General features: G+C 38.3%; 1 protein-coding gene across 7 annotated transcripts in view; it reads left to right on the top strand.

The window, feature by feature from the left end:
• Window positions 1-15,807, top strand: part of TTC39A (tetratricopeptide repeat domain 39A) — a 53,624-nt gene that overhangs the window by 3,558 nt on the left and 34,259 nt on the right. For 3 of the 7 annotated variants that reach the window (XR_011142608.1, XM_068953103.1, XM_068953105.1), the window contains exons 2-5: window positions 7,467-7,571; window positions 12,688-12,819; window positions 13,495-13,571; window positions 14,066-14,133. Coding sequence is in view for 6 of the 7 variants with exons in the window: in XM_068953103.1 (XP_068809204.1) it covers window positions 7,467-7,571; window positions 12,688-12,819; window positions 13,495-13,571; window positions 14,066-14,133 (382 nt within the window). In the remaining variant the exon portion in view is untranslated. Of the gene's footprint in view, window positions 1-5,171; window positions 5,309-7,237; window positions 7,377-7,466; window positions 7,572-12,687; window positions 12,820-13,494; window positions 13,572-14,065; window positions 14,134-15,807 lie in introns of those variants that run through there. The other 4 variants (XM_068953102.1, XM_009683232.2, XM_068953104.1 and 1 more) reach the window with 3 other exon arrangements.

Below are 15,807 nucleotides of genomic sequence, written 5' to 3'. Positions count from 1 at the left end.
ATGAAAATCCCATAACAGCATTCCCTACATTCCCACTACTGAATCTCATTTCAGAAATGATACAATCCTCTGGCTTGATCTTGCACTCCTTACAAAAATAAATCCCACTGATTTCGGCTGCTTTCTTATGATAAACTTGGCAGACCTGAACTTGCGTTTTGCATAATACCTTTTTTAAGCATGTACCTGAATGTACTCAACTCCACTGCAAGACAATGACCTCGTCAAGCTCTTGTTGAATTCTCATTAGTTTTAACGTAGACAGGATTATACCTTTAAAAATTAAGAATAACTATGACAGAAGTGTAGGTTTGACCAGAGGTAGTAAAAATGTGAGAAGTTAGAGGACTTTGAGAAAAGAGCAAATTAGTATTGTAAGGCTATGTAAGTGTTGATTTTAAGACTTTATAAAAAAAAAAAAAACCCAAAAGTCATACAAAACAAACCTGTATTTCAAAATGATAAAGGCTGTTGAGCATTTGAATTGAAAAGGGACTCTTAAAACTTGTTAAGCATTAATACAGACTGATTTACCATGCAAATTTACTCAACAAGTTTAGCTTCTTAATTGCAGTGGGCATATGAAATTCTGTAATGCTGAATGTATTTGTTTTCTTTTAACTTTAACTTTGTGTTAATTATTGTTTGTACGTTCCAATGGATTAGCACAATTCTAGGATGCTTGGGTTGATAATTTGTAATTGGTCAGATTAAATTGCTTTTTTTCCTTCTATTTGATGCAGACACTTCTAATAACTGGGAATAATCACCGACTAAATGCTGCGTTTCTGCGTGTCTGGTGTACTTTTATGAGTGGTCATGCCATTAAAATTCTGTTGCTTACTGAAAAGGAAGTGCACAAAATGACATCAACGCTTTCTTTCTACTTGAACAAATCTATCTAAATTAATTTATTGCATTGTTTGCCGATTCAAATACAGGATGAGAACTGTCAGCATAGTGCAACTTAGATCCTGCTTGGCGTAAGTTAAACAGTGGTGGAACCAAGGGCAGAACATAAGTCTACTGATTCTTTGAACTTTGTTTCATGCACTTGACTGCTTTGTCACATCCCGTTGTCTTGTGACCCTTTACTGAAACGTAAGGACCAAAAGCATGAATATCCTTTTAATAAAAGACCTTTGACGTTGTCCAGACATCAGCAACTATGGTAGTTTCAGAGCAGAGTTAGCCTCAAAAATAGCCTACCAAAATCTCCCCCCATGCAGTCTTGAAATATGGACTAAGATCTCCTGAATTCCAGAATTGCATCATGTTTATATTTCTGTACAGAATTTGGGGAACATGGATACAGAAAGCTTTGCTGTTACTTTATTATTCTCAGAAGTAATGACATTTCTGCAGTACCTAGGAGCCTTAGTCATAGGCTACAAATGTATTGTAGAACAAAAAGATAAATGGAAATTATGCTGAGGTGTCGCTAGCTTGGCACATAAAGCAGGAAGGGGTATATTAGAATTGATTTTCTTATATAAGTTTATTTGCTTTTGAATATGAAGAAGTTCCTGTATTGTTTGAAAACTGAATGTTAATAAATTATTATGAGAACTGGTTACTGGTTCTCCTTTTCACCTAATGAGACAGGTGTTCATATGAATTTATTTCTGATCTCACGCGGCTTTGGAAATGTTTGCAAAGTAGAAACATAATTTTTCCCAAGTGATGTGCTTTTCGTTTTCTTTGAATATAGAGATTTTTTTCAGTCTTAGGTTCAGATGATTTGTGATACAGTGTTGCTTAAAGTAGTCATCTGTTTAAAAAGGACTTGACAGTCAACTTGAAAAGACAGAAGAAAATAGCCTCAGTTATCTGATATTTCCTAACCTGTCTGTCCGCGTTATGGCAGCAGAAATAATATCTGTATTAAGTGGTGATATTTTTGAAAATATGCAGTGAGGAAGATACCCTGGTGCCAGTGACAGTACTTACTGCATTTGGTGGCCTGACACTGTCTCCCATAACATCCTCATAGACAGGCTGATGAAGTGCATGCTAGATAAGCAGACAGTGAGGTGGACTGAAAACTGACTGAGTTACCAGGCTCAGAGGGTTGTCCTCCGTGGCACAAAGTCCAGCTGGAGGCCATTCACTAGTGATATCCCCCAGGGGTCCATACAATAGAGACAATAATGTTTAACGTCTTCACTAATGACCTGGATGGTGGGACTGAATGCACCCTCAGCAAGTTTGGAGATGATACAGAACTAGGAGGCGTATTGTGTTGTGTGAGAAATATATTTTGGTGGAACAGCTGAGCAACAGAAGCCAGCTGTGCCATGCAGATAGAACTGCAGCAGTCGAGCCAGAACCCCGGTCGGTGTTGACTAGAGCAACTTTGCTGATGTTTGTGAATAGCATTAAAACAGTGCCGGTTACGATTGGGCCCAATTGTGCTAATGCTGGTCAAGCTCCTAAGATATGTGATCCCTAGTATAACTACAGAGGTTATGCTATGAAGTTTCTTTGGGACTGGAAAGTAATCTTTCCATTAGATGCTTTTCTCTGATCTTGCCTCTCACTTGCTTTATGTGGTTGTGACTGGGCTACGTTTGTAAAGACATCATCATGTGCCTCTACTGCTCCCCCCTCTGAGATGCTGATTCTTCCCTGATAATGGAGAGAAGAGAGTCAGCTACTGAGTCATCCACATTTGGGCTTCTCTGTGGTGGTTTCTCATCAAGTACTGTTTAGCCCAGTCTTGCTTGACTGTTTGTATTTTATTGTGTTCCTCCAAATTAAGTTATTCATGCATATGGCCTAAATTGCCTTGTGCAGATAACGTAGATTTGTCAGGGAAATGTTTCCACATTTTAGAGTGTGAACTGATTTAACTTGCTTTCAGTGTTTCGCGATACGGAAGGAGCTATTGAATTAATATTGAAGGGGTTGCAAAGGTTTGTGGGCACAAACTTTGGACTTACCTTTTTTTGCAAAGTCCTGATAGTTATTGAGGTCAAATGAGTCAGTAGTTCAACGTTTTGCAGAATACAAGGTTTGAATTTTTTTTATTAAAGAAATCCATAAAACCAATGACATTTTAGATAAGCATACGTGCTCTTTAGTACTTGAGAGCAAGCTTACAGTAAGAAACCAGTCATCATGCACACAGTGAAATAAAGAAAACCTATGCAGAAATATGGTAATTCCCATCCTCCAAAAAAAACCTCCTCCTTTTTGACCATTAAAAATCATGATTCTATACTCCTGAAAACGCTTTTTCATTAATATTCAAAAAATTAATCTATCACGTACTTAGTGCTTATTTATGGCGTTCGGTATTGCTGTTGGCATGGAAAGGATTTGATGTTTAAGCAAAAAGAACATTGCCTAGGATGTCCTGAGTAGTTGTGCTTGTGACTAGAGGCAGTGGGCCTGCACTGGAGTACAGAGATCAAGTCTTGTGTTAAGTCATAAGATATACTGTAATTATGATTTATGAAGCACTCCCAGTTGTGGTCTCCAGGGCAGAGAACGATGATTTAATAAGTAATAAAGTCACAATGAGAACCGTACGCCTGTCCTTGTAAGATCCGCAACCAAAAGGCAAAAAAGAAATAAGCTTCTAAAACCGAGGAGGAAATAGCCTAAACTTGGAAATATTCCTGATCTTAACTTTTTAGATTTGTTTACTCTAGTTTAAAAAAAAAAAAAAAAGAGTAGGAGTAGAAGAAGAAGAGACAGACAGACAGGTATGGGTGGGGTGCAGGTTGTCTAAGCATGTAAATTTTACCCCAAATCTGCCAAGTCAAATCTTGAAGAATTTGCCAGAAACAGCTGGAGCCTTCGCCATACACCATACTTTAAAGACTAATTTGGGAAATACAGTATCAATTCGAAAGTATATAAACAACTAGTGAAAACAATGGGTAGTCTTTTAGAGTAGCTCATGACCATGGCATAGAAGCACCTTGCTTATTTCAAGTTGCAAGCAGTAGCTGTGCCCACCTGGAGAGGGGGCAGGGAACAGTAATGTCTTTTATCTCCTGCTGCAGCACAAGTACATGCTGCTGTTTTGAACTTGTAACAGAGTTCCTAAAGGGACAGCCTGTGCCTCTGTTAAAATAATTTGTATACCAAATGCAACACAGGCTTTTCCTATGCAGGGCGCTATAAAAGGTTTAATCTGGTGTGTTAATGTGTTCAGAGTATCTCCCTGAAATTCTCCTTTTCTTGTTCATCGTTTTTTGGGTCCTCCTTCAGCAGTTGATGTCTCTGTTACTGGTACTGCTTTGTATAACCTAAGAAATAGAACAATGTGTAGGATAAAAGACATGTATAATTTTACGTGTATAATTTTTAACATTAGACTATAACCCTTTGGAGAAACTGACTTAGTCCTTAGATAAATTAGATCATAACTGATCAACTTCTACAGTACAGCTATTGTATTGGAGAGCTTGCTTCTGCTGCCCTTCTTATGCCTAGCAACAGCACGGCTCATCCGCCAACAGGGCAGTTTGTGAGCGCACACTCTCTTATTTTGGGCAGAGTCAGCCAGATGAGCTCACTCCAGTGATTTAAACTGTTTATGCCAACCCATTAATTTTACCCGAAATTAAAGAGAGATTTTTACAAAGAACATGTGAAATCTCACTACCTCCCAACTTCATAGGAACCAAGAATAAGCAGTAGCTGGCTTGTGGATTCAAGCCTGCTTTGTGGAGAATCCTTAGTAAGAAGAAATAAGTTTCTTGTCTTACCTGTTTGCTTTGCAAATTCACAGCAATTAAGGCCTCAGTTCTCCTACATTTCAACCAGTCTAATTCTACTCTCTGTTCTTGTTCATAGTTTCTGATGAGGTTCAATACCTCATGCAGTAATTTTTGTTTCAAATATGTAATTACAGGGATATTTGACTTCTGCCTCGTTTGCACAGAACGAAAGATAGCTGACAGTCACTAGTTTCTGTCAGGTCTGCAATAGCTTGTAGATCAAAGATACGCTGGCAGGGACTGACGCTCTCTGGATTAGTGGTATTCAATGGTATGTGAACTTAAGGTATCATGGAATGGCTTCTAAATCACTCATTCATAGTGTACTATAACTGAGCTATTGATGCTCATAAGTTTTTTTCATAAAATCCCTAATGACCAATCAGAGAGTACAATGTCCTTGGCTGGCAGGCAGGCAGGCAGGCAGGCTGGCTCTGCCCTGTGCTGACAGTGTGACTGTCACTCAGAGCTGGTGAAGTAGCGCTGAGTGCCTGCCACTGCTACGTGTTCTTGCTTAAATGCTGACTGGGCATGCAAATGACTATGTCAGAAAACACGAGAGGCTTACCGGCAAGGTGAGTAGCAATGCACGGTATTTTCAATTTGGATTAGAGGCAGTTCTGATCTTGTCGTTGAAGATAGGAGAGAATCTGCAACCCACTGAAGCATGACTAATCAGTTTGCTAAAAATGCTTAGCATTCTCTAGTTAAAAGTATTTCTTTTTGCCCTATTGTTAACAGCAATAAATGATAATTTGTAGTGTTTCTGTAAGGTGTATATTTTAGCTCAGGTCTTAAGTTCGCGACTGGGAAACCACATCAAATGTCTGGTTTCCTTAGAGCGTTAGGGAAGTATGCTGCTTACATTGTTGCTGCTGCTGCTGGGGATGGCACTGTGTTCATTATTCTTATTCCAGAAAATATGTCAAATGGTTGACGTATCTTACCTGTGCTTTGAACTTCAACAGTGGTTTTTTTAGTCAGGTTTCTGTTTTAAAAGGGAATATTTTGAAAAGGTTCACTTGTATTTAATTTCTTTCTTTTCTAATTCTCCCACATGGAGATAAATTAAAAAATTCTCCTGCATGGAGATAAATTAAAAAAAAAACAGATAAAATATTACTAACAATAATATCTAAAGACTTTAAAACAGATGAAAGTGTGTGTATTACAGTGTTAAACATGCTGTTTGGTTCAGGGACAGAGGTTTTAAAAAGGCTAATAAGAACCATAATACTTACAAACAATAATTGGCAAAGTTTTAATTATTATGGTAAGTAAGGCTCAGAGTGGATTCCAAGAGTTAGGTAGAGGTGATACTGCGTATTGTATGAGACAGCGCTCACATGTATGCCAAGACTTGGTTAATCAATGTTTGCAAAGCGCGTGGGGAGTCTCTTGGGAGCCGGGCTATTTGCAGCACATCTGAAGCATGAAGACAACAGCCCCTATGAACACTATCGTATAATGATTTTCTCAGTTTTATAATCTTGATTCTCATATATAGAATATACCTATGCTCTTTTTTTCTTTGTAGTAATTACTCTTAAAAACAAACCCAGAACACTGTGCTCAAGTCTGTGGTTATTACTGATACTATCAGTTTGTTCTGTGCTCCCCTGTTTTCCTTAAGGTGATACCAGGATTTTGCTTTCTGTTTTTCTTTCAGCAAGCTGTGTGTTTTGCCATTTTTTAAGGAAGTAACACAGTTTCCAAGTCACAAGACAATTCACATCAGTTAGAGCTGTTGGAGTCAGGAAACTGATAAGTGTGGTTTTTTTGTTGGGTCTTTTTTTTTTTTTTTGGAACAGCCTTCTATACGACATATTAATGCAATATAGTTCTTCTGTCATTAGATGCAAGATGTCCATGTTTCACGAACTGTCTTGAAATTGGCCAGGTTACCGTAACTTTGTTAGTGTAAAGGTAATCGTTTTTTCTCTGTGTTTTTGTACAGTAATTCTGATGGTGATGAACTTGGGCCACATTTTTTCAGCTGGTCTGTATTATCCCCTTGCCAGTAACCTAGAGACCAGCTGAGAACCCTCGTGAAAGGTCAGGCTGACATCTGAATGTTTTACAGGAGGAAAATACAGAGTAAGCCATCTAAGATAATGTTCTGACTCTGAGATGCAGCAGCACTTTCTAGGGAAAATGTGTTCCCAGGAGCATGCACGATGCAAAATTTTAGCCGACTTACAAGACCGTAGTAGTTTATTGGTCAGGAACCATGCTGAATATGAGCTGAACTCAAGCAGCTGTTCCAATAGCAATGTGTATAATTATCTGATGTAGTACAGAAACATTTCACCCTTAAGAAAGCGACAACATAATCATAGTGCAACTAGCCTATTGTCTGGATCAGACTTACATACAGTCAAGGTGTGTGCTGTCACCCAGTGCTCCTGTGTTTCTGCTAGCTGAGCTCATCAAATTACCGGGCTCCCACATGGTAACTTCTCCATGTGCAAGTACTTGTTTACAGCAACTTGCTTCTCTTTCAGAAAGGAGAAAACTTGAATTGCTTTCCACATGTTGCAGTGTAAAGATTTGGTTAAAAAAACAGAGTATCTGAAATGGAAGACACTGTCATCTTTTGCAAGTATTAGACATGAAATAACAGATTATTCACATGGGAATAAGGCAAGCGCTGAAGGTGACAAATTCAAATGTAGTAGCATTGTACCAGTGGAAGGAAAACAAACGTGCTGAGTTTATTCTCTCTCCTGGCAGGTCACCTGCATCAGGCCTCAACATGGCATTGCATGAATGTATGGCAGCTCTGGACTTATTTCTTAGCAACAAGTTCTCAGATGCTTTGGCTTCTTTACAAGCAAAGTAAGTTGACTACTTCTACTAGCTCTCCTGTATTTATTTTTCTTTGCTTCTCCATCTTTCATGAGAAGGGACTAGACAGCTAGTACTCTGTCAGTAGTCAACAGACTGTATAAGTTTCGTTCAGAACGGGATGGTAAATAATATGGCCAAGTTTTTGAGAAGATAGAAAAAGTACGCTTGAGTAAGTAAATAACATGATTGATTATGGGTAATTAGAGAAAGTGCTGAGCTGCTGTCCAAAGAAATAACCCTTTAACTGTAGAATAATATGTGAGTTTCTTACTCCTGAAAGAAAAACATCTATCTTTTCTTTTTCCTCTTTTCCTGTATTTTCCTGCATACAGTGAGAGTTTGTGGTGTTGTGTCTAAACTGGCAACTGGTGGTGAATTTTAGGTTTAGGTCATGTTACTATAGGTTAATTCATATTTATAAGTTTGCTTTGTGGCCCCCCCCCTTTTTTTTTTTTTGGATAGATACCTACTTTCAGAAATATTCTGACAGCTTATCTTACAGTTTAGCGTTGTGGTCACGTACCCTGTTTCATAATTAAATTACGTGAGTGGCCCAGCTGCAAGTAGTGAGGTCATAAAATAACTTCTAAAAGTTTTAGCTCTTTCCAGTTTCTGTTATTTTCATACCTTGTCCTGAAGTTGTGCTGTGCTCTTGACTTGTTGAAGTCTATTGTTATTTTCCATCTCTTCCCCTAGTTTGCCTCATTTATTTTGAGCCATCAGCAAATTACATCATGCCGTCTTTCAGGTCCCACTGGAATATCAAGCAAGTGTAATTCATAGGTAGTGCAGGTTATATCTTTTACCTCTTCAATTTGTCATTTATTTTATCCTTGACTATATTTGTTCATAAGTGTTTGGGGTTACCAGTGACCTGATGGGTCACGTAATCTGAACTCTTATTTCTCACATGCAGAAGTTCAGTGAAAGCACATGTAAATGCTTTTCTGTAAGAATTATGGCTCATAGTGTCTACATTTGTGCATGGCTGGATTAGGCCTCAGATATCCTGAAAAGTATCAGGAGCGGCTGGTTGCGACAGCTGCCTTTCTGCCCAATTATTCTTTTACTCACTCAAATACATTGTATGCAAGTAGTCATCGGTGTTCTGCATCTCCTTCCCTTCCTCTTTCCATGATCTCCTGAAGATGTGACTGCTATGGCAGGAGCCATCAGAAGGGACTTGGTGTATATTTGTCATATACACCCCCCTGCAGGCATCAGGGATGACTGCAGTAAATACTGTATATCTGCTCTACCAAGGTATCAACCTCAATCTTTGACACCGAAGTCCGTAGATGACCCACTTAAGTGTACTCTGTAAAAGTTATTCTTGATAAATTGTGGGCTCAGAAGTATTCCTAATACTGATTTTATTTACAGCACTGTTGTGTTTTGTGTTTATATATCATCAGAAGATACCATAAAAACGGTAAGAGGAACGACTGCATTCTCATTAAATTCTGTTAGTAAATCCCCCGTACCCATCTGGAAACGCTTACCCAGGTCTTCGCAAAAAACGGGGAGGCAGTTTCCAAAATGCTGCAAAAGCTAGTGAAGCTGTGTATTTTTTCTGCAAATCCATTTTTATTCTATTGCATGTGGTTTTCATTCTGCTTTTGTTGGGCCCTGCAGAATTCATTACATGGGCTGACATTCTGTCTTTGCACCTGGAATATGAATGTATTCCACATTGCAAAACCATTTTGAAACTGATTTTTCATGTTAGCCTGTTGTTAAGAGGAGGCCCCTATCCTGTTGACAGTGAGTGAAATACAGAATTATGATCTTTGTGAGCGTAATGCAGAAACTGGAAGCTACATTTCACTACAGATGATATCCCTTATAGACACACTCCACCTCCTTAGGGAATGACAAGAGTTGTAGAGTAGGCACATGTGGTGATATTGAGTATTTTCTTTGGGAGTCATCAGTTCCTCATTGTTGCCGTTTAGCGTGCTGAGATTTGAAATTGGTTTTCACAGTCTATAAACATGCTATCTTTGTTTAAAAAATACTTTTCAGTTTTTACATGCTTGTAAAGAATTTCTCATCTTAGATTTTTGCAGCTTTACCACTTGTGTTGTAGGACATACTCTGCTTTGTATTACGTTATTGCACATTCACTAAATTACTCACATTTGGCTTCCACTCACAATCTCCAGCTGATTTGTACCATGTGTAACTGAGAACAAATTTTGGCAATGTATGAGAGTTAAAACCAGCAGATCTTTCCTAGCAGCTTAAAAATAAATTCCAGGGATGATGTCTAGACTTGTGTTGAAGTAAAGCTCTTTTTTCCTGTTAGAAAAACATATCCTCCATAAAGAAGAGATGTAGTTTCATAAATATTTTAATTTGGCTTTTTTTGTTTCATGTTACATAACTTTGTTTCTGCAGCTACCTTTTAGGTTTAGAGTCGATTTTCTCTTTCTTATTGCTAATGCTCATTATACAACAGTGGCTTCCCACTCTCTCCTGGTTTCTGCACTAGGTTTAATTAATTTAATCTTTAATATAGAATATTCATATTAAGCCTTAGAACTCCAATAAATTCTTTAAATTCAATCAACAAACACAACAGTGATTTTCAACATCTATCCCATTAACTGTGAAAACGAGTAACACTGTGAAACTGTCCAGTCTTTGGGGCAGGGATGAATCTCATGTTCCTCCTCAACTCCAAGATGCGTACAGTAAAGGAATTAAAAGCTGACTGGATTTTTAGCTCTTACGTAATCACAAACATATCATCATCATCATCATTCAAAGAGTCGTTTCTGATGAGGTTTCCTCTTCCCTTCCACAAGACATATGTTTAATTTGATCAATGTTCTGGAAAGCATGAAATAATTACCCGATAGTTTGCTGATGACAAACCATTTGGGAGAATGGTAAATAGCAAAGATGAGTTCATGACACAGAGTAATCTGGATCATTGGATAAGATGTAACACATCTGTGTTGCTGTTTGCAGGATTATGAGTCTGAGAATGATAAACATAGGGCAATTGGCTTCGCTCTGGGAATAATCTCCCAAAAGTGCCTGGAGGTGAGGGTGAAATATTAATTCTAGTAGCAAGATACCTGAAAAGGTAATTTCAGTCCTTGGATGTATGAATGAGTATTGCTGGTAGGTGTGGGAAAGTTATATTACCTCTCTGTTAGTTACTTGTGGAACCATTATTAGAGTGCTGGAGTTCTGTGATGCCAGTTTACCACCACTGGAATTTTGAAAATAAGTCCAAATTACAATATGAGATGTTATTGTGTTCTTTCTGATTTAAAAAAAAAAAGAGTTTATTAAGGTTTTAATGGAAATACTCCGTTGAAATAGTAACTCTTTTCGTTGTGTGGTGAAACATGCTTGCCCTTGCAGAACAAAAGCAAAAATGAGGTCATTTAGTAGGGTAGAGGAACTTGCTCTGGGAGCTGTTCTAACCAAGAAGATGGGTAAGTGTGAAACTGAGAGCAGTAAAAGAGCAAGGGGAAGCGCATGGAAATAAAGAATGAAACTCTAATATCTAGATCTCAAGAAATATATATATAAAGTAAGCCCAGATCATATGATCACTTTGATTTTTCTTTGGTGATTTAGTTGCTTAGTATCACTGAGAGGCAGTTACTTTAGGTGTAACAAATGTTATTTTTTGGCTCTAGAAAACATTAAGCAAACATCAGGGACTCCTGAGGATACTTAGGGGCATTTATCTCACTCTATCGAGCAAAGGAATTAATGTGTAATAGTGTATGAATGCTTGGAAAATTTGAAAGGATTCAGATCATCACAGCAGGTTATTGGATCACTGTTTAATTTAGGACTGTTTCAAAAGTTAGCCTTAAAACTATCTTTCAGTTCAGTCCGGGTATCAAAATCTGGGGAGGCCCATGGATTCCCAGGGAGAGAAAGTAAATGGACTGAGGTGTCTTTAAAGTTTGGCTTTTCCCCTTTAAACAAAGCCACTTTCTCCTTGAAAGAAAAAGAAAAGGAAGTGGTTCACCTTGAAAAACAAGCATGTGAAGTAAACATATTAAGAATGAGTATATTGAGGGTGGAAATTTTGTTGAAAGGATATCCGTGTTTTATTGCAAACATACTTGAATATTCCATGCTATGCAGGACTAACTGATCCCTTCTAAAAGTGTAAACAATTACAGTAAAATTGTTGCTCTTTAGCAATGTTTTTCTAAGTCATGCTGTTTGTCAGGGATGAATTAAATGCAAGGTCCGCAGAGAATTTCCATGGCAGGAATTCATCACAGGTGTGTGTTTGTTTGTTTGTTTTTTTAGCTTGTTTCCCAAGTCTTCCTTATTGGATCTCCTAGGCTGGAAGATATTTTAATTTATAGGGGATTATAACCTACAGGGGTGCTAGGAGAATGCTGTCAATGTGTGCAGTCTATAAACCCTCTTCCTGCCGGAAGAGAGGTGCTTGCAATGACTACAGATAGGAGTTACTTGTTTTTCCTGAATTCTTGCAAAAGTTTTTGACTTTATTTAAATAGGCACCATTTGAAATCCTGCAGAAGAGTATTTAAGTTGGACAGATTGAGGTGGGAGATTGGCAGAAGGGGAGAGAAAGAAAAAGCTGTGGTCTTTGGCTAAGACTAGACCAATTTTGATAGGAAGATCTGTATGATGAAGGTTTTACTTTGGCCACTGTTATAGTATTGTGTTACTTACCTCCTTGATTCTTTCCTGAGCAACTGTGCCAAAATAGAAGAAGAAGATCTGAATTGTTGTCACCTGTTCATTAGATAATTCATTAGGAAGGCAATGATTCTGTTGTCTCTGAATGGTTATGTGTGGTTAATTCCTGTGCTTTTTGTTATGTATGATAAATACCTATCCTCAGCTCAGAATTGGGATATTTTAGCAGTTATTGATATTGGAGCTGTAGACATGATTTTCTGTACAAATAGGAATCTCTCAGCATTTCTTGGTTATGTTAACCTTTTACACGTCCTTTGTGTTTGATTTCTGGTTCATTCAGACCTAGTTCCTATCAGACTAATATGGTCCTGGTTTTGGATTTGTATTTGTTTTTTAAAAGTAATAATAAAATCAGATCAGCTATGCTTCAGCATCTTGTGTTTTCCTGCAGAACTAAAGACAGTATGTATCATGCACTCACTTACGCCACCATATTGGAAATGCAAGCTATGATGACATTTGATCCTCAGGATATATTGAATGCAGGAAACACAATGAAAGAAGCTCAAGCCACCTGCCAAAAGTAAGTGTGGAGAAATTCAGTTAACAGTCCCTTCAGGGAACAGTTCTGGAAGATACATGGATTAAAAGAGGACATGTCATTTCATAGGAATTGTAGGAAAATTTAGGCTGGAAGGAACAGCATAAGGTCTTCTAGCCCAGCTTCCTGCTCTAAAGAGGCTCATCTATGAAGTCAGGTGATGTTACCAAGGGTTTTCACCAGTCTGATCTTGCACACCTTAATTTACTGCAATATCTGATTTTTCTTATCAATTAGATTTTAGTCCTCTCTCTCCCCCCAGTTCTGCAGTGTCTGGAGGCCATTTGCTGTTTATGAACAGTGCGAAATCTTTCCATTTGATGATTGTACCATAGCCAGCTGTTTTTCTGAACCAGCCACGTTCCTGCTTCTCTACACGCACATACACAAAATGAATCAAAAAGCCTGCTTTTCTCCTTCCACCATCAAGACGTTTTTCTGTGCGTAAAGGGGAAAAAAGACAGATCCCAGGATATCCATGTTGGCAAGATTCTGTATGGAAGATGCTCAGGTTTGCATAGATGGCAGAGTAACAGAGGGTTTGTTAACACTGAGTTAACAATGTTAGTGCCTGCATGGATGGCCAGCTGAAAGGTGCCGTTCTCTGTTGGTTGTACTTTTTGTCCGAATGACCAGACTGATTTTTTTTTTCTGCAGGTTTAGGAAGAAATCTACAGTAGCCGATTCCTTCAACAACCTTGTGCATAGACAAAGCCTTGAACACTTTACTGAAGGTAACACTACCTCTGATGCACTTAATGCTTTCTTCTTTTTCCCCTGGAATTGCAATTGTATAGAGTTGCTGACCCAGCATGATTTTTGCAAGTTGCCAGGTCACTGACAAAACTGCTGACTTGGCACTTCCAATATGGCTGGTTTGCTGTTTTGGCAAATTGCTGTATCACCACTTTGAAAATGAGAGTTTTTGGTCGTTCTTGGTATTTCCAAAAATTGCTAGATGAAGAATCTCTAGAAAGAAGTGGGGAAATGCCTAGAAGGGTTCTAGATCCAAGAATTCAGGGAAATTTCTAGGAAGGTTCTATAGCCATGTGGCATTACTCTTTGGATTACTTCAGCAGCCTAGAACTGAACAGCGCAGCCAGTTTGGAAAGAATTTTCTCAGTCTTTGATTTGTGAGCTTATTCCTCTATAAATGATCAAAATACATTTTTAATTAGTTTTTGTCTGATTGAATTTGTTTTCTCTTTCTCCCTCTGTGTAATGCTAGAGGAAATCCATGCAGAAATTTGCTATGCTGAATGTTTACTTCAGAGAGCAGCGCTCACATTCCTACAGGTACAGATTCCTATTTGGTTCTTGGAAAGCAAGTAGCGCAATGTCCACGTAACTGTTTTTGTTTATTAAAACTAATAAAATGTTAAAAGACCCTAGTTTAGTATAATGGATTGAAACATCTGAATTCATCTGAATTAAATCTAGATTTTTTTCTGAATGATCTGCTGGGGTGATATTAGCATGTCTTGTTAAGCCTCTGGATTATCTAAAAATACTCATCTCAATACATGTAGCACCGAATCCCCCAAAATGTCCTTCTCCCGTCCCTTTGGATATGTGAAATATCACCACAAATATTGTGTGTTGGGATACAGATCAAAAAGAGATGGTCACTGTAGCTGTGCTGTGCTGAAATGCAAGGGAGATCTTGCTTCAGTCAGACTGATGGTTGCTTTCCCAAGACTGCTTTCTCACTTCTTTGTTCTGAACGCGTGCTGTTACCTACTTCGCCGTTAGGTTCCACGCATGAATTTCACTAAGCAGTGCTGCCTGTCTTTGAAAGAAGGGGAATACTCCCTCTTTGTATTTCATCCGTCTGGAATAGGGAAGTTTGATTTGCCTCAGGAATTAACATTTGGGCTCCAGCTTGCAATTTAAGCTGTTAATGATAATTGGAATGACTGATTTTTCTTCTTGATTTGACTGTACTTGCTATGTGACAGCATGTCTCTCTGTCTGTGGGGAGAAGATGATAAAAGTCACATTCATGGAGGGGCTTGTGCTTCTTCACTCGAAGATGCTGATAGAGAAAGAAGTGCAGGTGGTGATTTTATTATTTTGAGGAGCTGCTAGATGGGTTCTGATAAATGCTTATGATAATTTATGAACTAGGTCAGCTTTCTCAGCTATGTACCATGCCCCTCTGCTGGGACCTGTTGCTTTGTAGCAAGGCCAGTAATAGAAAGAGCTACCTCTGAAGGTTTTTGAGAGTGCTGATAGTGGTGCCTATACAATAAGATGCTGGACTTTGAAATGGCTTGAGAGGCAGCTACCTATTTCCCTATTTCTGCTTCTCTGGGATTAGTAGCCTCTGGCGTTGGGACAGTTGGGGTGATACCTTAAGCTATAGCAGCAATATTTTTCAGAACTTGTCCGTTGTGGCTCTAAGAAAGGAGTCTTTATTGCAGGGCCTTTTGGTTTTAAATGCTATTTTCTCAATTATCTTTGTGCTCTTCTGCATACAGGATGCCTGTTTGTATGCTTCCTCTTCTCTTCTGTGTTTAATTTTTCATGAACAGGTTTTAAAAATTAAACAAAGGCACTTGGTTCCAACAGCTACTGATGTGGGTTAGTTTTGATGCATAATGTAAATGACCAAACCCTACTGAAAACACACACAGAAATTAGTCTCAGGATTTTTCAGGAGCTGGAGTATTGTCGTGTTGGTTATCCTCGTTTTTAGTAACGAGTATTCTGAATTTTTAGTCTGAAACTGAAGTAAATATTACATTTTTTAAAACATCTTTTTTTCTTCTCCCCATTTTCTGTTCAAAGGAAAATATAAGCAGACCTTTAGATATGATTATGTATGCCATCCCACCCAACACACACATCTGCAATTGGTAACAAAAAACTGTTTTTTTTCTACTGAACAAAGGAAAACAGGGTCACATCTTTCTGTGAATGTTTTGTTTACATGTGATTGGGATGGTTATGGATGACCTTGAAAGATAG

This window comes from Struthio camelus, chromosome 8 (genome assembly GCF_040807025.1).
Source record: "Struthio camelus isolate bStrCam1 chromosome 8, bStrCam1.hap1, whole genome shotgun sequence".
In the NCBI taxonomy this organism is placed as follows: domain Eukaryota; kingdom Metazoa; phylum Chordata; class Aves; order Struthioniformes; family Struthionidae; genus Struthio; species Struthio camelus.
Note: the sequence above shows the minus strand (reverse complement) of the source record. Positions and strands in the feature narration are given on the sequence as shown.